Here is a 25,694-nt window from a genome sequence, read left to right on the forward strand (position 1 = left end):
GATTCGTATATTAAACATTAAGAAGTTCTATACACGATCTTTTATATACATCTGAACTGTTTAACCAACGAACATGTATATATCAATGTAAGCTATTTAATCGTATTTGTTCTCAATGAAATTATGTTGTAGTGTGAATGAAGTTCTTCATTTCCTAATTAATTGGAAATAAAATAATCTTATGAAAAATTTTCTGGACGCAGGCCATATTTTCTTTTTTATAATAATAATAATAATTATAATATTATTAAGAATAATAATAATAATTATTATAATAATAGTAATAATAGTAATAGTAATAATAATAATAATAATAATAATAATAATAGTAATAGTAATAATAATAATTGTATTATTAATATTAATTATCTTAGGAATTTAATAATTTTACATATCAGACTATACAGAAAAGACTGACCAATTAAATTGCTTCCTCTTCTATAAATAGCGACATGAATATTATGAGCATTTTATTAACCTCATCATTTGTTGCGAGCATGAACGTATATTAAATATGACCTTATTTTTACACTCCCTAAATCTTAAATGTAGATCATAATAATGGTCTGCATTCATAACACATATGATGTGTGTAAAAATGCTAGTATCATCTATTTCGAGATACAAACAAAGATACTATAAGAGAACGATCATATAGATTTTTCAAATGTGCAGTTTGAATATAAACCCCATGATTTCTACACATTAAACTTCATAATAATTTTATATTTAACTCCGACGTTCATTATAATTAATATTATTATGTATGTTCGTGTATTTTCGTGTAAAGAATTACGTAGATAAATAAAAATATTACGCTTAAAATTAGTGAATTAAGTATTTACACATAATACACATTATTCGGTGGTTGTTGACGGAGTGTGATGATATCCAAAAACACTTACTCACTTACAACCCGGACGATAAAATGTGCTTAATTGTGATTTACGGAGAGGCCTACGACTTAAGAAATTGTTCATGCACTAACATTTCCAACATATGATCAACTCCACAGCGTTTTCCTGAAGAACGTTAAATAAGGACATTAATATATACTTTAATAATCGGCTGAGATTTAAAGTTTTAATACACGCTATTTTTTTTTTAGTCGATATAATTTATTAATAACAATGTGTGACTTACGCCGGTTTCGAGGCCTTTGATGTTGAAGTCAAAGATACTTTTTGTTTTCTACTGTTTCGAAGTTTCTTTACATATGCCTCTATTAAATGTGCTATCTTCTTAGGATTTATTTCTCCCGTTTTGTTATGGCATATCTAAAAAAAAAAAAGAAAAAGAAAGAAAATACAATTTTTAATATCTTTTATATGGTCAAATTTCAATTCATTTTTTATAATAATTAGATTTTACCTTCGGTACAGCTTTTCGCATAATATCCTTATATTCCTCTTTTGTTACGTGCTTTTTGGTATAATGAGGCTTTAACACTAACTTTACTTCTTCTACTACTCTTTCTTGACGATTTAATTTCTTCAAGAACTAAAATATATGCTTAATACATGATCAGGAAATTTATACAACATTTATAATAATAAACTAAATATCAAACCTTATCTTTCACTTGCATTTCTACAGCTGAACTAGGAAGATCATCCAAAATTTGAAGTTGATTTTCGTCCATGCGTACTCCAACTTTTGGGTTAGTAGCTAAAATATAATAAATTTTATATAAAATATTTTCTTTTCTTTTTACATATATGTATAAATAAATATTTAAAAATATATTCACAGGATTACACACATTTCTTTTTCTTTTCGTTAGGTTTTTTATTCCTGCTTTTACTAACTGCCTTTGGAGGTGGTCCTGCCGCGAACAACGCATCAAAAGCATCTTTCTTCTCAGTACTTTTATTTGGCTTAGATGCATTATTCTTATTATTAGTGATGACTGGTTGAATAGAAGGACTATTATAATTTCCTGGACTAGGTGGATCGAACATGCCATCGCTTAAACTCGATCCTGGCGAATAAGGTGAAGACATATCAACGGCATCATTGGTCACTTCCATTATTGCATCACTGCCATTTTGTCCCATGGTAGAACTGTTTTTATTTTGATTAGATTTGGAAGCACGCGTTAATGTCGATTTTGTACTATTTGTAAAGATGTTAGGAAGCTGCGGTCTATCGCTCGTCCGTTGTTGTTTCATTTGATTACTTGGTGAAATGCGATTTGACTAAACAGACCAAATTGTTAACACAAAAACAAATATATTAGTCGAATATTATATACATGTAAATAATATTTACAAAATAGAAGCATATTATGTGATATACAAACCTGTATTAAATTACGTTGACTTGTATTAGGTGTACTAAATCCAGTGCTTCTCTGTACTGCAGCAGCAACAGTTGCCAGGACAGGATTAATAGTAGTGAACGGATTACTCGTAGATTGTGGATTTTGTTGATTCTGTTGTATTTTAGGTGGACTACTACAAGATTGTACCGTATCCGTTTGACTCTCTGCAACCGGTGATGAATCTCTTTTTGGCGATGCTCTTTTAATCGTTACCATAGATATTATTTTCGGCTTTTCAAGTTGTTTCTCTTGTGTTGGCTGATCTTGTTGCTGCATAGGTTCGTCGGGCATTAAATTGATGTCGGTAGCATCGTGACTTCTTGGTGAATTTCTTTGACTTTTATCTCTCTCGTCGTTCGACGTAGCTTCTTGGCTTACATCAGGTGTCGGTGATCGAGATTTCGTGGGATCGAATGGATCATACGCATCGGGAGAAGTTGGTGGTGAGGTAGGTGGATCTGGTGGAGTATTAGGGCCAATTTTCAATCTCAATTCTAATTCCTCTTGAGCTCTCATTTCAAGTTCTTCATCGGCTCTTTCGTCCATTTCTTCTTCCTCTTCTTCTAACAAAGGATTCATCATAGAAGGTCTGAGATTACTCGTTTGTTTATTTATTGAAAATTTAATTTGTGGCTCCGGTGGTGTCTTTGGACCTTGTGAAACGAATTGTTCGCGAGGAGGAGATGCCTGTGGTGGACATTGTTCCGGCGTAGCTACTTCTTGTGCCTGTTTATCATCGTCATCACTTAAAACTATAACGTCGCGAGGAGAAGGAGTTTGTTCTCGAAAAGGTGATTGGTCCAGGTCAATTACAGCTACAGGCTTTTTCGTAGCTGCTATTTCAGCTGCCTTAGACTTTTTTTCTTTTCTTTCTTACCTTTCGGTGATTTCGACCGTTTGGCTTTCGTCTTGTCTTTCTTAGATCTCTTGGGTGCTGTTGCTTCAGCTTGCATTGGTTCTCTACGCCTACGTTTTAAAGGTTGTATGAGCGGAATAGTTTCGGGTATTTCTGGGGCGCTCGTCTGATTGGCTTCATTTTCCTTGTTAAAGCAAACGCTTACTAAAATATTGTCACCGCTGGCGAATACTTCTTTAGATGGTGGCGGTGTTCTATTTCTCTTAGCTTTCCTTCGTTTTTCTGGTTCCTTTGACTTTTTACTCTCTTTCCTTCGTTCCTTTTTCTTTTTCTTGATAGCTTCCTTATTAGTTAGAATTACAGTTAAATTTTTCGGGGGTACCGATACGTTATCCAAGACAGAAGGTGGTGACCATTCGCGTGATGGTAAAGGTTCCGGTTGTGTATGAGATGGTGTCTTTGATCTTGACCTTGACCAAGATGGTGTCCATTCAGCACTCCATGATTCTCTTTCCTCACGTTCTCTTGAAAAATGTTGATTATGTTCTATCGGTTTTTCATTTATCTGATCCCAATTCCTACTACGATCTCGTTCACGCGAACACGATCTACCTTTAGATCTAGATCTACTGGCAGGCTTTCTTTTGTTGTGTCTCTTTTCTCGTGACTTCGATGCTGCTTTAGGTGATCTAGAACGCGTTCTCTTACGATTCCTCGATCTACTCCTTGACTTGTATTTCTTCAACTTTGCTTTCCTCCTCGTACGTGATCTGGAGAGAGATCTTCTTCGTGATCTTCGTCTTGGCGATAAAGATCTGCGTTTTCGTGAAGCAGATCTCGATCTTGATCTTCTTCTTGAAATCGATCGTTTTCTCGACAAAGATCGTCTTCTAGAAAGCGATCTTCTTCTTGGTGATCTACGTCGAGATCTAGACAATGATCTTCTCGACGCAGATCTACCACCACTACCACCGCCACTGCCACCACCTCCACCTCCTCCTCCACCTCCGCCACTAGCACCACCAACATTACCACCACCGCCACCAGTATTACCACCTGTCTTAGAATAAGATCTTCGTTCTCTTGACCATGATCTATGTATTCTAAGTCGAGATCTACTTCTTGATCTTAATCTTGAATAAGAACGACTTCTACGATCCCTGGAACGTGATATTCTACTCGATATACTTCGACTTCTCGTTCTACTTCTTGATTTTTCTCGTATATCTCTACCATACTCATCCTTTTTAGGTCTGGCAGGTTTATCAGCTACTATTTTTCTAACATCGTATCTTGGCATTTCTTTCCTCTTCTCTTTTTTCTTTGTAATTTCTTTTGTTTTCTTTTTACTTTTTTCTTTATCCTTATCCTTTTCTTTGTCTTTATCCTTGTCCTTATCTTTATCTTTATCTTTTTCCTTTTCTTTGGATTTTGATCTTCTATCTTTATCACGATACTGTCTCTCCTTTGTACTTTTTGATATCTTTTTCCATGCCACATGATTGTCAGATGATATATTTTCTTTATTCTTCTCTACATCTTTACCTTTCTCTTTTTTCTCTTTCTTTTTCTTTTTCTTACTTTCTTCATCTTTATCCTTCGGTTTTTCATTCTCTTTCATAGCTAATTTACTATCATCTAATATCTCTCCTTCCTCCATATCTTTTTCCTTTCTTATATTGGAAACACTCAATTCATCTTCAAAGTTCATTGCCTCATCTGTTTCTGATATTGCTTCAGTTCCTAAACCAGCATAATCTACTGGAGTTCTACATCCGTCTAAGTCATCGTTAGTTTTATCCTTGGTCGGGGTAATTGGTTCTAAACCACTCTCAAATGGTGCTAAAGGTTCATTGCATCGATCGTTTACTGGTAATTCATCTTTGCATGGTGTATAAGCACCATCAGAATCCCAAGTATGTTGATCTAAATTTTCTGTTAATAATTCCTGAGTATTGTCCTTTTCAATAGGAAAACGTTCTTCATCATCGTCGGTACGAAAAGAAAGACTACTCTTTCTACATTGTCTATTGGAGCTATTTATATCTTCATTATCACTGCATTCTCTGCTTCTATCTTCCTTTTCACTTTCTAAATCGCAATCGCTATTATCTCCAGTAGTACTTCTCAAATTTTCTTCTGCAAATAATGCCAGTTTACTTGATTTCAATTTATTCGGACTATCCTTTAATTTGTCACTTTCATATTCCCATTGAATCTTTCTGAAACAATCTGTTTCATTTACTCCATCGTCATCATCGTCTTTTTCATTTGAACTATTTTTCGTCATATCTAAATCATCAATTTTATCTTCAATAAATTCTCCAGCCAACTCGTTACTGTCTACTTTTTTAGGTGATGATTCCAATGTATCAGCGATAGAAATAATTGTATCCGAACTTTTCTCTGTTATATCAATTATCGGCTGCAAAGTAACATTACTGTTCTGTTCATTATCAATATCATTCTTTTTATCAATCTTTTTGGTATCATTCTCTGCAATTTTATTTTCTTCCTCAGAAGATTTTTCTTTTTCCGATTGATCAATATGTTTTTCTATGTTATCTTGATCATTCTGTGATTGATTTTTAGAAATACATAGTTTTTCTTGATTATTTATTTGCTCTAATTTTTGCGACTCTTCGTCATCCGTTTGATCTTTCAATTTCGATTTCTCATTATCTTTTATTATATCAGTTTTAGTTGAATCTTGAACTCCATTTTTGTCCTTACCTGAATCTGAATCAGATTTAGATTCTTTTTCATTGTCTTTCTTTTGATCAACAGCTTTTGTTTTTAATTTGTCTTGTGATTGTTTTTCATTATTTAATTTTTTTTCTTCCACTTCATCCGGAATATCATCGAGATCGTCGTATAAACTGTTTAATTTATTATTAAGCTTGAATTTACTACCAATCTTAAATGTTATTTTACTTCTAGATTCGTGGGATAATTTCTTAGGTATTATTTTAGTAAATGGTTTTCTTTCACGTTGTAATGACTTAACATAAGAATCCGATGGTTCTGGAATTTCAGCTAAGTCGCAAGCTTGAACATCTCCAACAATAACATCGTCATCGTCCGGTATATTAGGTGGAAGGGGAGGTGGTTCAAGTGGTCCAATTTGTTGTGATAATTCTTGTTCCGTATGTCTAGCAACATCCATCGTTTGTGACGAATAAATCGATAAATTAGGACAATCAACTTGCGAATCTTCGTCGTCGTCGTCATCGTAAGCCGTCAATCGAATATCAGATCTAACATTTTGAATTGTTGCTTGTTGTACATTTTGACAAGTAGGAACTGATTGTGAAAAAGTTGATGATACTTGTGGAGGATCTGAAGGAGGAATTGGTATATCGTAACTATTGATTATGGATTGATCTTTTTCACTACTTTTGTTGCGAGTACTATCGTTACTATCACTATCAGCTGTGAATGGATCATATTTATCACCACTTTGTAATTCCTTATTGGTATCATCTTTATGAGAATCATCAATAACTAATTCTTGATCACTATCATTGTCTTTATCACTTTTAGAATTTTCATCAAAATCTAGTAATTCGGAGGGTGGTTCAGGAGGTGGTAACAAAACCATACCACTATTATTGTGGCAAGGATCTTGAACGTCGTATTCTGACTTGTTCGTAGTTTCAATGTCACAATAAATATCACAGTCATCGTTATCTTGTCTTACTAATGATGTAGAGGCAGTTTCAATAACTTGTGAGTTAAAATTATCTCGTTCTCCTTGAAAATTTCTTGACACATCCTCTGAGATATTTGGAGGTAGATTCTGTGTATGTTGTGGCCGTACCACTGGCCCAATAGGAGGAGGAGGAGGTGGAGGAGGACCTACCGGTGGTCCAGGCATGCGTAATGGTGGTCTTGATCTTGGAGGAAAAGTGAAATTGTCTGTGAAATTAAATGGTTGCATTTCTGGTGTAGGATATCGAAACCTGTCATTTCGGAAATGTTGAGGATTACGATTTCTAAATGGTGGATTACTTCCAAACATAGGTGGACCTCCACAATGCTCGAAATTCTGATTATAATATCCTGGTGATCGAAAATCTCGATGGCCGAAATTATCTCTCGCATCCGATCCACCATAACTATGTCGACCTCCACCAGAAAGAGATTCTCTACCACCGTAACTTTGTCCACCGTGACGGTTGTTGTCACGATATCCACCACGAAAATTTCCTCTGTTACCTCCTCCACAAGGATTATTATACAATGGTGCTTGCATAATGTTATTTGGATTAACGTTAGATAAATCTAAAGGTTTATCAGAATTTTTAATGACTTGCTTATGATGATCGTTATTATTATGTTCATTTTCTTTCTTGGGACTTTCATTATTGTTAATGCTCTTCTTATCCTTAAATTTACTATCGGATATATATAAACTTCCATCTGTTTTAATAATAACATTGTTATTCTTTCGTGAGTGCCATAATTCTTGGCTATTGATAATACTGCCTAAAATATCTACTGTATCTTGTACTTCCAAATTGTTAAGAGGATTGGCTATGCCTTTTATAGCCACGTGTCTTCTAGTTGATGCAATTATTGAGCGTCTTTGTACGCTAACTGCAGGGCCATCGCCAATTGAACCAAGTTGTTCATCGTCAGATCTAATTAGAGATAATAATGTAAATGTAAATAATTACAATAATTACTTTCTTTACATAGGTTTATTCTAAATTGGTATTTAAATTTAATAAGAATAAAATTATGAATAATTTAACTCACCCAGGAGGACTATATTCTAATCCAAGATTCTCCCCGAAAAGACTAACTCGAGGAACAAAAGCATTAAATCTGCTAGTGTTAAGTGATCGATTTGGAGGCTGTTGTGGCTTTAAAATACCAAATGGACCATTTCTGACTGGTATAATTCCTAAATTTTTACATAATCTTTTTTTAACTGTAATATTACTAGCTACCATAGAAGACACAGTACGTGCATGTTTTTGTTTCCACTTCTGTAACAAACAAATAATTATTATATTGATAGATATAAATTTCTTATCTGTGTTTAAAAAAAATAAATACAATGTAAAGTAATGAAGCATGTATTATGTTTTTATATAATTGTCATAGTATTTTCTTAAAATAAATTAAACAAATTATTAAATAATACTTTAAAAACTTAAAATCAAAAGAATAATTTCATCCTACTACTTACAAATAATACTTTTAACAAATTAATATGTATAATTAGGAATACATAAATAGCATAATTGTGTTAAGCATGTATGAAAAGTTCTGTTTAAAATAAATTATATTTAGTACGATCTCTTAAAAAGATAATAAATAATTATTTAATAATATTTATTAGAAAATAAAAAATACAGATATTATGCGTATTTATTTATGATTATAATTATTCCAAGATTTCACACACAGTCATAATGACAAAATTATTAACTTTTCAATTTCAAGTGCCATTTTTGGATATATAATTTAAAACGTTGTATTAAATATGAGAATGAATACAGTGAAGTCTGGTTCTTTTGCATTATCGAAAACTATTATTATTAACATTTCTAATTTTATATTTATATATATTTAATTGTAACTTTTCTTTTTTTTTTTTTTTTTTTTTTTAGTGTACAAGTAATGAGTGGCAGAAAAAGTGTGCATAAATTTGTTTGCATTTAACTACAGTTAATATTATTATATTAATTTTCAAGCAAAATTAGAAAAAAAACAAAGTGCATCTAGTGAGAAAATTTGTTTATTTGTATAAATTAAGGACATGGAGGCATACATATAAAAAGGCCAACCTGGATAAATGGATATGAAAGATGTTACGATGGCAATTGAATATGATACATTTTAATAGAAAGTATATGGAGCACAGGAATAATTACGAAAAACATAAATGTCATGTTAGTATTCTGCTCGATGAGAAATTAACTGTATACCTTGCGCGTTCTCTTTGTTCTTTTCTTAGACTTCCTTCGTGATGAGGGTGGTGCAATTTGAACATATGTCACAAATTCTTCTTCTTCCCCATCATTGTTATATTCTGTAATGCGTACTTCTCGAACAAGAGCACCATTACTATTAGATGATCTCGTTCGTTTCTTAGATTTTCTTTTAGCTGTCTTGGTTTTCGATTTAGATTTAGAATTAGACTTTGAAATTATTGGAGATCGACTTATGCTATTATCACCCACTGATTCCAAACCGGATGAAGTGGATGGTTGATTTGGATCAAATATTTGTTCACGATTGTTTACTCTACTTATTTGCAATTCGCGGGCACGATTACGAATATTAGCTCGTACGCGTTCAGTCTGACGAGTTCTAGGAATTATTCTACGAACAGAATGAGTCTGTTCATTTGGAACTCCCGTACGAGTTCGACCATATGAAACACCAAGTCTTCGTGCTTCTTCCATTAGATCTGAGATTTCATCCAAATCAATTTCAACCTACAAACGCACATTCAAAATGTATAATGGTAATAATAATAATCATAATAATAATAATAATAATTACATTATCTTTAGTGTATATTAAAACCTTTATAAAAATAAATAATTAAATATAATCTAAAATATATTGCTTCATTAGGTTTTTAAATAAAAATCACGTGAAATTAGAGTGAACTATATAGTAGATATATAGGTATCCCTCCTACAACACGGTATGCTATCAAAAAAAAAAAACCTTTGTATAACACTGTACTAATAAAGTAATCAAATCGATCCTGAAGTCACTAGAACTGATAAAGATTGTTCAGTTAATAATTTAACATTAAAAAAATTACAAGAAGGCCTAAGCTCAACTGAAAGTCTTGAGTAATTTTTTTTGAATGCAGACCCTTCCGCAGAAAGAAGCCGACAGTTCAAAAGGGAGTATGAAAACTGTCTAGCTCCATACCGAGAAATTTACAAATAACTTGGTAAGAACCAACAAGTACAGTAAAATTACAGATTTTTTAAAGAGGGAAGAAGATGCAAGGACTTTAAATGAAGAAAAAAGTTTTGAAAGTGAAGGCGATATCATTCCACTGAAAATACGTTCTCGGTTGATTATACTGAACAGTGACGACGAAGAAATTTATTAAAATAAAATTTTATTTTTGGTTTTGTATTATACTGTATTTGTATTTGTATTATATTTTTAATAAAAATTAAGTTGTTTATGTAGAATTAAAAAAAAAAAATATTTGTTTTAAATAAGTTTTCGGATCGTAACCCCCATTTTGTATTGGTTTTGGGTCTCATACAACACGGTTTCACACAACACTGCGTGTTGGGAAGGTTACCTCTAAAAGATATCTAATATATCTAAGAAATCTAAAATATACAAGACTTCTTACTGCTTCAGCATCATTTTGACTATTTTGAGTACATTCTGGACAAAACCATTCCTCCATGGGAACTTCAGTCATAGGAGGAGTAAGACACTCCAAATGGTAACCAGAATCACAGGCATCGCACAATAACATTCGATCTTCTCTGTCAGATTGATGACATACTTCACAAAAAGTTGGATCTTCTTGTACATGATCATCAGTGCGAGTTGGTATTTCAACAGGTATGAGCCTTAAAATCTAAATAAAATCGAAAATGTGTATAATGTTTCTATAATCAAATATATAAAAATGTTATAATTACAATATTATATGATTTGAAAAAATAACTACCTCTCCTCCGAGTTCTTTTCTCACATAAATTGCTGTAAACGTTTTGCGATCCACTGGACAGGTATTAATAGTTTTACTCCATTCTATCAAACACTCAAGACAGAAACAATGTTCGCAAGATGCTGGGGTAGCTAATTCTTGCTTCTTAAATGGCAGTAAACATATAGGACATTTTTCTACTTGTTCATTATCTGAATCAATTTCAGATACAGGCGTCGGTGTACCAGGTTTTGTATCATTTGTAGTTTTTGATTGACTATGTGATTCATTTGTTGTATTAAAATTTTCACCATTATTTTCCATTTCATCATTACTTGACCAATCAGATTGCCAGTCAGAACTAGAACTTTCTAATAGAAAGAAATAAAAGAAGATATTGTAAAATCTAAGAATAATATTGTATTCCATTACAAACAAACAACATTTTACGTACCATTGATTACGTACGTTGATCTTCTATTTCTATTTGAAGTAGTACTTTCATCACTTGATGTATCATCCTCGCTAATAACTCTCTGTAACAGAAATTATTCGAATTAAAATATTTATAGAAAACTCTTACATATATAATTTAATAAAATTTTCTAAGCGCTTACATAATTTCTTCTTCGTAATATTGGCCTTGGAACATCACTTTCTTCTTCGCTACTTTCTCCTTCGCTAACAACTCTCTGTAATTAAAAAAAGAAAGAACAATATATTTTTAATGTATTTAAAGAAATTTAATATTTAAAATATCAAATATTATATCATATCATAGAAGATATTGTATACGCACGTGTACTTGTTTTTTTCTAGGAGAACGCACCACAGAATCATCACTACTCTCATCATCCGATATGACAAGCCTTCTTCGCTTGACCACACGATTTTTTTGATCGCTATCACTTGACATTTTTTTAATTGTACGCTAAATTTATACCCACTGCATCCCTTTTATTAAACTGAAAAGATAATCCTAGATATACACATGGTATGCATAAAAAACTTAGATTGATAGATTGATGAACTTACTATGTAACCCTATTAATATTTTGCATAATGTGTTTAAGCTTGATTAAAACTTTAAATTAATAAACTTAATATTTTAAATTTCTACACTCATAGATGCTATATTTATAAATATATAACATAAGAAGCTAAAGAAAATATTTCTTAATGCATATGGAATAAATTGTTTTTAAATGTTCCTAACTCTCTTAAGTCTAAATATAAAACACTGATTAATATAAATTTATTAACCTTATGATAATTTTATATGCATTACTAGTAATGCATTTATCATAATTAATCAAAATTAATCAAAATATCATATGTTGTATGATATACAAGTACTAAAGTAAAATGGTTGTAGCATACAGTCATTACTACTAACTTCTTTTATAATTATATTAAATATTTATAAAATCATTTGCTTGAACACAATATATGCAAGAAATAATTCTAATCTAATTATTAGTAATTCATACTTTTACAATAACTTTCTCTCTTTCTCTCATTCACTCATTCTTTCTCTTCTACTCTCACTCTTTCTATCTCTATCTCACCCTCTCTCTCTCTCTCTCTCTTCTACTCTATCTATCTCTCTCTTTTTCTCGCTATTATTTTACTGACAATGGTTAAGTTTCATATACCATTAAAATATACGCTGTTTTTCATCAATATTCATGAAATCTAAAAATCTATATTATATGAGAATATTGAAATGTCGACTAAATAATTATTCGATTATCAATCACACATATAATGGACTGAAAGTTATGAATTCTTTTCAATTCCTCATCGTCGTCTTAAGTTTGCATAAGAGCTACAAACACAAATCATACCAACACAACACTATTAACACAGTCATAACTTTCAATCAGTTTAATATCGTATCACGTTTGTTATGATTAATATATGTTATATATTGGTCGATAGTTTATAAGTTTTCCTAATGCCATACTTCGTCGAAATGAAGAGATGTTGACAGACGAAAGTACACTTCCTATCACAAACCTGCCGACATTTTGAGCTTACGACGCCGTTACGACGTACGAATATTTTCGTCCTTGTAAATGATCACAATTGAATTTTTATTGTTCTTTCGAAAATTTTCTTTTTATTATATAGATTTAATTTAGCATTAAACACTTCTTTTCTCACATTTATCTTCTAGGAAACAAGCCGATACCTAAATAGTTAGAAATATGTTTAACGTAGTATTAATAACGGAAATGGTAAACAGTTGTTCTTTTGATTACTGCACTTATTTCAAACTAATGGAACTTTCTACTTTTTACCATTTACCTGATTAATTACGAAATTACATCTTTCAATTTTATTGGTTTTGTATTGTTTCTATAATAAAATAATATTAATTAAATGAATATTTTTCTTTATATTATCATAATAACAATATTTATTTAAGATATATGAACTTACCATTAGCGTGTTTATCATCCGGATATCCTAGGAAAATAGTCAATTAGTTCCTGATTCATCCGCCATGAAATGAGAGATTCTGATTTCTTAGTTTCTTTTACAAATTCACTAGCATTTAGGTGAGAGGGCGTTTGAAATGACATACAAGGGCGCCCTCCAACCGGAGGTAGAGTCAAGTTTGAAGTAACGTTGCATGTGTTAAATTTACTAAATTCTACGGATACTGTCTTTTGGTATGGAAAATCGTCCATCATGGGTCGTATGCACGCTCCTGGGTAATATAATAATTACATTATTGTAAATAAATAAAAATAAGATATTTTCAAAATACTGATTTTTGAAACATTAATAAAGTCATGAATATAGTTAAAAGTAGAACTTATGCTTGATACAATTTCTAAAATGTTAACCTTCTATTTCTATCGACCACGTCTTTGTTGATTCTAAATTATTTCAATTTTTTAAATTTTTTCGTACTTTTTCGCACTTTATCACGTATTTTTATCATTAAATTTACTTTACGTTACAGTAATATACTGTTTAGTGTTCTTATATGTATAAATAAATAAATATGTTATATATATATATATATATATATATATTATGTAGTATATCATAACCTAACTTTTTTTAGGATAACGCATTGCCATGTTATAATTTTTTCCTTCTTTTATTGAACTGTAATTACATGTGTTTTTTAATTCAGTCTGACAAAATTGAATACAATAAAAATCAGATTTTTTGTGAAGTAAAATTAATTAATTAATTTAATGTTTATTTCTTGCCATTTAATTTTTCTGTTCTTCAAAATAAATAACATTGTAATTACTTTCTGCAGAAAGGGTATATCCCAATCAGCTCTCCCTTACCGTCGAAGTGTACCAACTTGGTTGAAGCTTACTCCAGAAGATTGCAAAGAACTTATTTTTAAACTAGCGAAGAAAGGATGTACTCCATCACAAATTGGTAAATTTCATCACATTCTCAATCAAATTTAAAATTATTTTTGAATTATTAAGACAGAGTCTAAAAATAGTAAAAGAAATTAAATCAGAATTTAATAATGTGAAGATGAATGGATTTATAGTAAATTTTCTTTATATGTTTGTGAAATAGAAATTTTTCTATGGGGTTTGAGATTTTTCGTGATCATTTGTATTTTCAATATAAGTTATCATTGATAATTGCATCATAAAATATTATTGATAATATAAAAAGAAATTAAAGTTAGTAATTTTATATTTTATATTTTCTAGGAGTAATTCTTCGTGACTCGCATGGAGTTGCTCAGGTAAGATTCCGTACAGGAAATAAAATCCTCCGCATTGTTAAAAGTATGGGTCTTGCTCCGGATCTACCTGAAGATTTGTACCATCTTATTAAGAGAGCAGTACAAATCAGAAAGCATTTAGAGAGAAACCGAAAAGATAAGGACAGTAAATTCCGGTTAATTCTTGTTGAATCAAGAATTCATCGTCTTGCAAGATACTACAAAACGAAAGGATCACTTCCACCAAATTGGAAGTACGAAAGTTCAACTGCCAGTGCTTTGGTGGCGTAATTTTTTTTATTGTTAATAAATGTAAGAAATAATAAACATTTGTTTTGTCGATTTATGTATATTTTTGTTCATATTATTTCAATTACTTAAAGTACATTAAAATTATGCAATCGTGTGATGCGACGAACGTATAAATTTTAAAAGTAAAAGGTTCTTTTGCACGATCATCGTGAAATTGCATCAGCGTATAAGAACTAACGAAATCTTGCATTGAGATGAGTTAAATTCAATGAAACAGCGTTGTTATAAAAGTAGAGGGGGATGTAGTGTATATGAGTCTTTGAAAGAAGTTAAAAGAACCGTTGTCTCTTGCTCATGCAACAAGATTCGCTATTCCGAATCATGAAACTATTCGTTATGAGTGTCATACGGTTGCATTACACAACTGTGCGTGTGTACGTACATTGCGCAATTAATCCGAAGCATGCTTTACACATACACGTCGCTAAATCAAACCCGATAACTTTCAATCTTTGCTTAGATATTAAACTTAGGAAAAGTAGAGGATATGTAGAGCGAACAAGAATAGAGTAAAATGTTCTCGCGAAAGCAACACACTTTTCTTCGATTTACACGACATGTAATGAGGAAGGTAAAAGATGAATTTCTCTTTTTGCTAAGTATCTATCTTCTTTTGAAAATCATTCTTCCCGTTTATGTTGATCTCGTTATATGTAAACATGTGTATATATGGGTGCGCGTGGAAAAAATTGCAGTAGTAGATTCGGGACATACAACTGAGAAAATTAGTTTATGTAAATACATGTTTGATATGATCGTGTTTCCGAATTATAGCTCATTTTATGGACACTCATCGATTTACATAACAATATTTTAAGAAATTTCGTTAATGTGTTCTTATACTCTTAATTTCATTGAATAATATATAAAGCGACAATGTATTTATCAATTTTCTCTATTTTTTTTTTCGATAAACGAATGTCTCTCATAATACATTTATACATGTGCCGTTACGAGAATGGGCTATTAAAAAATGTAAATTATACAATTTATATTTTTCCACATTATTTTAATTTTATATATTTTTTATTTGATACATTGTATATAATTATTAGCCCACATATACATATATGTATAATAAAATATATGAAAGAAGATCAAGATCAAAGGTCGTGAAAGACACGAAGATTCGTGGGTCGTTGTCAGCGGAAGGATTTGAAAAGTCGAGTTGAACGGGGGTTGAGAGATGCAAGGACGACTCGGTCCTCGTACGAGGAGATGTTGAGAGGAGGAAGAAGCAGGGGCGGAGGCGGATGAAGAGGAGGAAGAGGTGGAGGAGGAGAAGGAGGAGGAGGTGGATGACGATGAAGAGTACAAGGGGCTAAAGGGGAAAGAAGTATAGAATCGGCGAGAGACAGTTCAGTGGCCCTCCTCCATCGGCCGCGAGTCGCGCCTTTCCAAAGGCCAGCGGGCTCCTTGTCCTATTTCTGACGTCACGCGAGCGCACAAGAGAGTGCCTAACTAACGGCGCATGCGCGACTGTTCACCAACATGGTGAACGTCCTGCAACTCTCACTCGCGAGTCGGAGGAGGCAAGGTTGACTGCGAGACGACGAATAGTGAGCGGTTATCGCGTCGTTTGTGCACGGGCCCCGAATAAAGGTCCGAACTCGTTAACTTTTGTACTCGACAATTGCTAAGCCTTACGCGGGGGGGATAATAATTATATTATCTTTTTTTTCTTCTTCTTTTTTTTAATCTTTACCTCTTCACATCCCATATTATCCTCTCATTCTTCTTATAATTATTATTATCTTTTTTCTATTAACTTTGTTTATTTTCAACAACCTTTTCTTTCTTTCATTCTTTGAATTAGTCTTCTTTCTTTCCCTCTCCCTCTCTTTATTTTCTTACTCTTCTTATTCTCTTGATCTCTCTCCCTTTCCTCTTCCATTTTCTTTCACTCTCACTTTTACTCGTCCTCGATACCAACCCATTCCCCCCTTTACTCTTTTTTTTTTTTTTTTACCGATGATAGTGCCGATTCTTGATCACGTAGACAAATTGAAGGGAATAACAGTCTCAATAGAGATAACTTCATTTTTGGCTTGTGCCTTCCATCGTCCTTCCTCGATTATGGATAGGCAAGAAGTTCGACAAAGTGCTAACATCTTTGACACATCCGAACCATATTGAAGGTGGAGGCCGGCTATAGAACATCGCCGTGTCAGGAAGGTGCTGTCACTCGAAAGGTATGTAACGTACCGCTAGATTGGTAACATATGGATGTGTCCAACTTCGTCGTCAGTTTCTTAGCCGTCGTCGTCCTCCTCCCATACGCGGATATGCAAAATCGCCTACACTATTTCTCTTTCTTTCTTTCATTCTTTTTTACCTAATCATGTTATTACCGTTATCATGAAACTAGAGAAAAAGAAATAAAGATAAATAAAATTAAAGAGAAATCTTTGAAAGTTATGAAAATGTGAAACTAATACGCGAACCGAATCGAACTGTTTCCAATCAATAGCTTTCATTTTTCTTCCAAAGAAAATAAAATAATAAAAGAGACGTTTAAAATATTCCAAGTATTCGTGTTACAAAAGGATTTAAAAAGAGGCGCCATTGGAAGGTCGCCCTTCGCGCGATTTTTTTTAAACGACTGGTGCGTCGCCCTTTCGAGAGAGAGAGAGAAAGAAAGAGAGAAACGATCTTTCGTATCCTTCGGCGCGCCCAATGCGCGCGCGCGAAATAGAAAGAGACAGAGAGAGAGAGAAAAAGAAAGAATGAAAGAAAGAAACAGAGAGAGAGAGAGAGAGAGAGAGAGAGAAAGAAAGAGAGCTAAATTGGTATCCATCGGTCTTCTCGACACTTTTACGAGGATATCCTCACGTAGTAGGATCGAAGTACTTCCACAGTTGTTAAATCTTCTGAAGATGATCATATGATTGCTTTGAGAAGCGCGAAATTAAAATAGCATATGCCGAGCAAGAAAGAAAAAGAGAGAGAGACACACACACACATACATACATATATATATGCACATACCGATTGCGAGATCGACTTTCGCGTGCGCGCGCGCGCGCAAACACACAAGAGATCGTGAAAGCCAAGACGGCTGCGATGTCGTTACGATTTGCGAAGCGACTCGCTCTTCTTACGTTAACGATATTTTTCTTTTTTTTTTACTACTGCTTATTCTTCTTCTTCTTCATCATCATGCCGTGAAGTTATTTACTATGTAAATGATAATTACGTAAAAGGATATGAATATAGATCAAAGAGTAAAGGAATAAATTGATTATTCTTGAACAATGGATTACAAAAGAAAATTTGTTTTATTGTTGTTTTATATATATATAAATTAAAATTGTTTAGAAAAAAATATAAATTAAATGACAAGTATTAATGACGTTCATTGTACAGATTTGGTACTTTCGATTGCATAAGATACGCTTGCTTAATCATTTCTTTCTCTCTCTCTCTATCTTTCTCAAGGATGCAAAGAAAGAAATCGAAAAGAGTAAATGATCGATACGAAAATAATGATTAATTTTATAGTAAGAGATGAAAATATCTTCGAAACGTATTGATGACTCGTAACTATCTCATAGAACTTTATTATTATTATTATTAATTTTTTGTTTGTTTCTTTTTCTCTCTCAAGCGGATCTCGTCGTGACGTGACTCGACGACGTACAGCTACGTTCTTCAATTTACAGATGACAAAAAATGGAATAATAAAAAGAAAAAAAGAAATAAATAAGAAATATGATTAAAAAGAAAAGATCGAGGATGATTCGTATAGAAATTTTTCTCAATAATCTCTACGGTATTTATCGTGAAGAAGTCATGGACCCGACAATTGCGTCAGTTAATACGACGACTCATCGGACGTGCATTCCATTCAAGTCTCCCCATTTGGTATCTCATTCTTTCTCACTCTTTCTATCTTTTTCTTTCCCATATGTCTTCGATTTCTTTCATAATTGTTGAAAGTAGGAAAAATTAAAGTTCGCGTTAGGTCGTTCGATAATTCTTGGAGTTAGTTTAGAGTACTATTTTCTAGGATACATATAGTGTATTTAGCCTCGGAGTTCTCCCATTCCAGGCTTCCCGCGAGAGGCCCAAAACTACTCCGCACAACACCTTTCTCTTTTCCTGCTGCTATTACGCTCGACGAAAGCGAACTCGCGAGGCTCTCGGGTTGCTCGACGAGTCTTACTACTAACTTCGCATCTTATCTTTCTCTTTCTCATGCAAAAAGCCGGTCCCTAGCTGCTTCACTCGAGGGGATCATAGTTCGTTCCTCTATCTATATATATATATATATATATATATATATATGTGTATTTCTCGTCGAGCATAAATATACCTATGTATATACCAATATATCTATACTTAGATACATATATACTTGTGTACATATATATATATATATATATAGGTACTTAGATACAAGTATTACGAGTACGGAACGGTCGAGTTGTAGGAGTATTTTGCCAAGCCCTGTGTCCACTACGCAGGGTGTGTGTATGAATGCCTGCCTACGCGGCCGACCATAACCAGTTTCCTTCCACTGCTTGAAATCTCGCGGTTGCGCTCATCGAAGTCTCTCTCTTTCTTTCTTACTCTTGGTCTGTTGAAGTCTCTTGGTTTAGCCGAAGGGGAGTGAGAGACTCTGTACAAGTAAGAGATAGATAGAGACTCTTGTTGTATATGCGTTTGTTTTGTATGTGTCTGCATATGTGTGTGTGTGTGTATGGTAGAAAGAGAAAGATCAAGAGAAAGACTAACTAACTAAGATAGAAGGATGAAGTGTGTAAGAAGGAGTTAGAAACATCGAGAGAAAAAGAAAGAAAGAGAGAGAGAGAGAGAGAGAGAGAGAGAGAGAGAGAGAGAGGGAGAGAAAGAAAGAGAATGAAAGGGGGTATAGAGGGGGGAAAGGGAAAAAGAGACTCGTGTGCCGTACCCACTGCCAGGCTAGACGTTGTTCGTGTACAACCTTCGCATTCTTCGAAGAAGTGAAAGCCAGCAGTTTCAGGGAAATTCTGTCGGCTTCTACATGGTATAGGTGAATCGATCACGCAACAACAAAAAACGATGATGATGATGATGATGACTATGTCTCGAATATTATCGATGGACCAATTATTATATATTTTGGAAATTTAACTTTTGGGGAAAATTTAATGAGAGATTAGTCATTCGAGAATTCTGTTTCTTAGTTGGTTTTTTGTTTCCTCATCTTCTTCTGTTCTTATTTTTCTCATATATGTGTCATATATGATACATAGAAAAAATGATGTCGTAAATGGGGAAACTCATAGGAGTTGTCGTGTAACGGCTTTGACTTCGATGCCAATGTACACGTGTGCCACGTACGGCCGGTAGCGAGCGTGCCGATGGAATGCGAATTTCACTTTTCCGAGCAGTTGACGCGCCGGTATTCCAGTCGTTTCGTTCGTTTCTTAGTTTGAGAAGGGGTGGAAGTGGTGGTGGTGGTGGTGGTGGGTATACGTGGTATAAGTGCTGGAAGACGACGAGGAGGAGGAGGAGGAGAAGGCAGAGTGGGAGCAAATGGGAATGTATCGGTTATTTCATATATATTTTTTGGTTGTTATGTTTTTCGTATCTTTCAAAGTTCCTCGCAAAAAGCTTCACAACTTCGAATCCGACTACTTAGTGTTCTGCTTTGACTTTTTTTTCCTACAAGATTCGATCTTATCTTCAAACGGGTGAGTAGTCGTCGTCGTCGTCGTCGTCGTCGTCGTAGTCGTCGTCGTTTCCTTCCTTCTTCAGTACTCAACGAGAATACGAATTTTTTCGTACTCAAACGAACTTGGATTAGCTAATATAAAATACAAGAAAAAGAAAGAAATAAAAAGAAGATACAAATATTACCTGAACAACGTCAGGTCACGTCTAGCGTCTAGTTTTAGCTCGATGACACCATTTAATGGTTTCTCGGACATTTTTTTTGTCATCTTTTTATAGGTTTCCTTCTATCTTCGGTATCTTTTTTTTTTTCACATCTTCCGAAACATCTAAAATTTTGTAGGGAATATTTTAAAGATTAGGTATATCCGGATGACTATGGTTACGTTATATAAATTTTGTAGGGAATATTTTAAAGATTAGGTATATCCGGATGACTATGGTTACGTTATAAAACAAAACAAAAAAAAAATGAAAAAACAGAGGATACATTTCAAAGAAAAAAATATTATAATACGTTGCGTTATTCTTTCGAGGAAGAAGTGGTTTGATTTGTGGTTTTTCTTTATTGATCATTTTATTTCTCGATGTGTGTAATATTATTTTTTATTTTTATTCTTTTCTTTTTACTATTTTTTTCGTTTTTCAGATTGAGAAGACGAACACAAGATGGTATCGAGAAGAAAAATACTCTCTCGTTCGCGAGACAATCTCGTTGAATCTCAATACGAGGAACAAGAGGAGGAAGACGTTTGGTACAATCTCGACAAATTGTACAAGGTAAGAAATGTCATAAGATAACTCTTTCGATTTAACGTTATAAAAAGAGACAGAGAGAGAGAGAGAGAGAGAGAGAGAGAGAAAAAACAAAACAAAATAAAACAATATTCCTATAAAGTTACATTTAGAAAAAAAAGTACATACGTTTTTATTAATCGTAAATACGTACTTACGGGTTATGATTTTTCTCGATAAGAGCCAATAATATCTTGTATTCTTGCATTTACATACACGCCAACTCTACTCGCTGACTTTTAAGCGTACCAACCGGTTTAGTAGTTCAGCCATGCACATGCAAGGCAAAGTGTTTTTGGCGACCCTGCATGCACGCTCTTAAAACTGATGCAAACCGGTTTGCAACGCGTGGTTATCGCTTTTCAAAAAATTATGCTCGTAATAACGAAAATAGTACCATGAGAAAGAGGATAGACAAGAAAGAAAGAAAGAAAGAGATAGGCAAGATAAGTTAGTAAAAAGAGAGAGAGAGAGAGAGAGAGAGAGAACCCTCACACGGCTATCTTTAAGAGAAATGCGAGTCTCTCTTTCTTTTTCCACTCTCTGCATGGGCTGTTATGTGTTACAAAACCTTTAGCTAGGTAAAAACGTAGCCGAAAGCGAAATACGAAAGTCTCTCTCGATGATGGCGTGTTTCTAGTATAAACGTATTATACATATATAAATACATATGTTCTTTTTGCTACAATTATATTCTCTCGCGTTAGAATTTACTAAGAATAGTATAATAGTATAATATATCTTTATGAAACTTTTGAATGAGAGAAAAGTATGGTTTCGATCGAATTATTTAATGAGTTCTAATTTTTCAGTCTCTACGTATTTATACATATATTGTACACACATATATACGTTAGTCTACTGAACCTTTCTCACCGTACGTTATGAATTATGAAGGAGTATTCGCGTAACTAGGTCGACTTTTAACGACTACCGACTTAAGACAATGAGAACGAGTTAACCAGCTTCGAATTCGATTTGTCCTGGTACGTGATTCCGGTCAACGATGACGATCGATTCAATCGTTTGATGCATCATCCATCACCGTTATGTCTCTCTTTCCTGTCTTGTTTTTAAAAGAAAACTTTATTACGCTCATAGAACTCGATCGTGTCACGCAATAATCAATCCCCCTAGTATATCAACTTAACTTACAAACATAGATACACATACAGACACGTATTCGACCTTAAGGAATTCGATTAGAACGGAAATTGTAGCTAACTCTTATGTTAGCCTTCGTTGCATAACACCTCGTTCTGATCGATCTTGTTTAAACGATCTGGATAGACTGTCTAGAGATCATTCCAGATCTTATTTATTTTATTTTTATCTTTTACTATTAACCAAATCACACCAAAGGTTCTTTTAAACACATATACACACATATATATATATAAATACAGGTATACTTATAAACTATCTGTTGACCGATACGGACGATTGATTAGAACGGTTTTTTTGAAAGATCAAACGATTGCAAATTCACCGAACGAAACTTATTACCTTTCTCTCTCAAGTAAAAGACACCTAGACGAGATCGAATCAGGTTAATAATTTTAATTTTGATCGGTTATTTATCTAGATTTTCTCTTCAAAAATGTTGTGCCATAATTAATCGAGAAAACGTAATATTAAGATAAAAATATCAATTCAGCCAAATGTCAAAAGTTTTCGTTTAAGATCGATATCTCTTACGCGTTTCACTAATTAGCATTATTGATTGATTATATTTAAATTGATTTCTTTTAGGATCACATACAAGAAGTTTTGGACAAATGGAATCAAATAGATGACGAAATATGGGCGAAAGTAATTGTATTCGAGAGAAACAGACGCGTCGCGAAAGCGTACGCTAGGGCACCGGTTCTCACGATAAACGGTTCGAATGATGGCTTCGATGGCTTCAGGTGACTTACTTTCTTTATTATTCTTTCAAAATATTCTTCATCCTTTTTTCTTCTTCTTCTTCTTCTTCTTCAAGTTAATCAATCGAAAGTTAATTGATTTTATTTTACGCTAACACAGGATAGGACTTTGCGGTTTTGATAATCCAATGCGTGATCCGAAGACGGAAGAAGCTAAACGTCTTATTAATCAAGGAGTTAAAATTAAAATGGACGAACAAGGAAATATTCTTATTAAAAGGTTGTGTAAAAATAACGTTTACATAAAGCCTACCAATCAGGAGGATAATGCTATCGGTCCTGAAATTATACGTAACTCGCAGGGTGCTCTCGAACACGAAAAACCTGGAAAGGTAAAGACACACACATTAACATTTATTATTATTATTATTAAACGTAATTCTTTTAATACACATAATCATCATAGTTCAGAGAATAATAATTCGTTGAATAAATTTATCCTTATTCTTAATTTTCCTTTCTTTCTTTTTTCTATGCAGTTGTTCGATGTGAACAAATTTAAAACAAATTTGTATCGCGAAACTCGACGAGCTTATCCCGACAGAAGAAGATTAGAAATGCAATGTTTAAGTGCTATTGTCTTCGTGAGAACGGAAGCAGATTTACTGCAATGCCCAGTTTGGGTTCTAATCGTAAACGTTGTTGGACTGGACATGCTCAAGTCCAAACTGCCGCCAGGTATTTGATCAAAATTCATTTCTTTACATTTGTATTTAATATTTACAACTTTGAAAATGATTTTTGTTTTTATTAATGAAACATTGTTTTAGTTTTAGCCTTACAAAGGCCTGTAGATATTAAGAATCGTCCAAGGATACCAATTCCAGATGAAGATCCTTACAGCGTAGCTGGAGTCTCGTCTTCTGTAGGACCTAGTGAAATAATGCAATCTGACAGAGATTCAAGAGAACAAATTTATATGCAATCTACCAGTTACCAACAAAGACGAACTGAGAGACCACCTAAATTACCACCAAGAGAAAATCTTTATGGTCATGATATACCTAAGGTTTGTTATAACAATACAATAACTAAAATATATTTTAAGAACGTTTGTAATAAATTGTATATATTATAATTATAATATTACATTAATTATATTGTATATAATTAATATTATAATTGTAATATTTCAGCCTGATTATGATGATATAGAAGATGATTATTCTAGAACGATAAAACCTGTTAATGAAGAAAAAAGGAGCAAGAATGACGATAGAAAAAAATATGGTAAGATTTGAATACGTACGAAATAAATTGTTTGATTCAATATTTTCATGTAGTTTAGATCTTTTTTTTTTAATATTTTTTTTTTCATTGTAATCATTGATGGTAGATAATGTTAGAGCATAGTTTGTTGTTTTTAATTTGTTATAGACGATCCATATTATTGCGGATTACGTGCACGCGTACCTAATTTCGTAAAAATGGCAAGGAACGGACAAAATAAAGGTGTTGTACCTAGAGGAAATGTTAGACCACAACCTGCACCATCTTATGCTGGCTCCGTTTATACAAGTAGTCAATCGTCTCAGATTTATGGACATCACGTTCCCGCGAATCGACCACACATCATGTACCACGCGAGAAGTTTTGAGAGTGGGCTTGGTACGTAATATGGGTCAAAACATGACAGTTTGAAAAAAAAGGAAAAAAAAAAGAAAGAATTCGTGATTCACGCGAATCGGAGTTTGTGTCTACACTTCAACGAGGAATTGTGTTTGAATGAGAATGAGATGAAAGAAAGGATAGTTGTGTGTTATTTGTTGAACGTAATTAAAAAAAAAAAAAAAAACATTGCGTTCCAGTGTATATTTTCAAAGTTGCTTAATTATTGGATTAGTGTATATAATAATAATTTTGTCAGAGTATTTGAAATAAGATTAGAAAATTGCATAATGATATTGATAGTTAATTAAAAAAAATACTGACACCATTTATTTGAAAATAACTATGAGAAAAGTCACTGATCCCATAAATAGCAATTTAAACAAAATGTTTATTACATGTTACATATTGCGTGTAATTGTAAGCGTATGCGATATGTTCGTGAACTGTGTCGATGATATGATTCTTAACCGATATAGATCTTTCGAGGGATCTTTTTTGTTTATTTTTTTTTTGGAAGGACTTTATGTAAACGACCTTCGTTGCATTTCCAGACTCGGATAATAGAATCGAATCGCCGTACAACCATATATATGGAAGATTACCCATCCCGACGAGAGGCGTGATACCTCCTGCACCGCGTGCTATGTACATTGGAGAATGGGATTAAGTTTAAACAAGTATCTCAACGTTTGTACCTATAAACTTGTATATTGTTAATATACCACATAAATACTCATATTTTTATGCTATCGAAAAAATATGTTGATTATAATTTTTACTTTATAAGTCTCATCTTAGAAAGATATTTCATCCTTTTCCATTATCTAGTTCAATAATCTCGTTAG

The 25,694-nt window shown here is 33.0% G+C and overlaps 3 protein-coding genes across 4 annotated transcripts; 2 read left to right on the forward strand and 1 right to left on the reverse strand.

Moving 5' to 3' along the window:
- Positions 1-253: 253 nt before the first annotated feature.
- PHRF1 (PHD and ring finger domains 1) lies at positions 254-13,041 on the reverse strand. The gene is given in 15 exon segments (XM_015329323.2): positions 254-1,022; positions 1,144-1,277; positions 1,372-1,500; positions 1,571-1,668; positions 1,763-2,198; positions 2,303-3,186; positions 3,189-7,822; positions 7,941-8,173; positions 9,119-9,631; positions 10,525-10,758; positions 10,852-11,201; positions 11,285-11,366; positions 11,448-11,522; positions 11,630-11,795; positions 12,850-13,041. Coding segments are annotated over 14 exon segments (7,938 nt in total). The 5' UTR covers positions 11,747-11,795; positions 12,850-13,041; the 3' UTR covers positions 254-1,003.
- Positions 13,042-13,410: 369 nt separating this feature from the next.
- RpS13 (ribosomal protein S13) lies at positions 13,411-14,895 on the forward strand. The gene is made up of 3 exons (XM_015329334.2): positions 13,411-13,550; positions 14,114-14,241; positions 14,532-14,895. The coding sequence occupies exons 1-3, from the start codon at positions 13,528-13,530 to the stop codon at positions 14,834-14,836; spliced, it is 456 nt and encodes a 151-aa protein (XP_015184820.1). The 5' UTR covers positions 13,411-13,527; the 3' UTR covers positions 14,837-14,895.
- Positions 14,896-15,047: 152 nt separating this feature from the next.
- On the forward strand, positions 15,048-25,635 carry exp (expansion). 2 transcript variants are annotated; one of them, XM_015329347.2, is made up of 10 exons: positions 15,048-16,459; positions 16,836-17,049; positions 21,165-21,295; positions 23,063-23,220; positions 23,339-23,570; positions 23,718-23,916; positions 24,009-24,247; positions 24,375-24,468; positions 24,616-24,846; positions 25,401-25,635. In XM_015329347.2, exons 3-10 carry the CDS (start codon positions 21,185-21,187, stop codon positions 25,514-25,516), a joined length of 1,380 nt encoding a protein of 459 aa, XP_015184833.2. In that variant the 5' UTR covers positions 15,048-16,459; positions 16,836-17,049; positions 21,165-21,184; the 3' UTR covers positions 25,517-25,635. The 2 variants fall into 2 exon arrangements, with proteins under 2 accessions (XP_015184833.2, XP_015184841.2); XM_015329355.2 differs by lacking the exons at positions 15,048-16,459; positions 16,836-17,049 and adding an exon at positions 19,740-20,535.
- The last annotated feature ends 59 nt before the right edge of the window (positions 25,636-25,694 follow it).

The sequence above is a fragment of the Polistes dominula genome, unplaced genomic scaffold, assembly GCF_049000335.1.
Source record: "Polistes dominula isolate Pdom_NZ unplaced genomic scaffold, Pdom_raw_medaka contig_15, whole genome shotgun sequence".
Classification (NCBI taxonomy): Eukaryota; Metazoa; Arthropoda; class Insecta; order Hymenoptera; family Vespidae; genus Polistes; species Polistes dominula.

Excerpts from the sequence above, each read along its gene's own strand:
- RpS13 (XM_015329334.2), top strand. The coding sequence starts at position 13,528 with ATGGGTCGTATGCACGCTCCTGG. Across the intron at positions 13,551-14,113 it reads GGTCGTATGCACGCTCCTGG|AAAGGGTATATCCCAATCAG; the intron begins GTAATATAATAA and ends TACTTTCTGCAG. Across the intron at positions 14,242-14,531 it reads ATGTACTCCATCACAAATTG|GAGTAATTCTTCGTGACTCG; the intron begins GTAAATTTCATC and ends TATATTTTCTAG.
- exp (XM_015329347.2), top strand. The coding sequence starts at position 21,185 with ATGGTATCGAGAAGAAAAATACTCTCTCGTTCGCGAGACAATCTCGTT. Across the intron at positions 21,296-23,062 it reads ATCTCGACAAATTGTACAAG|GATCACATACAAGAAGTTTT; the intron begins GTAAGAAATGTC and ends GATTTCTTTTAG. Across the intron at positions 24,469-24,615 it reads TGACGATAGAAAAAAATATG|ACGATCCATATTATTGCGGA; the intron begins GTAAGATTTGAA and ends AATTTGTTATAG.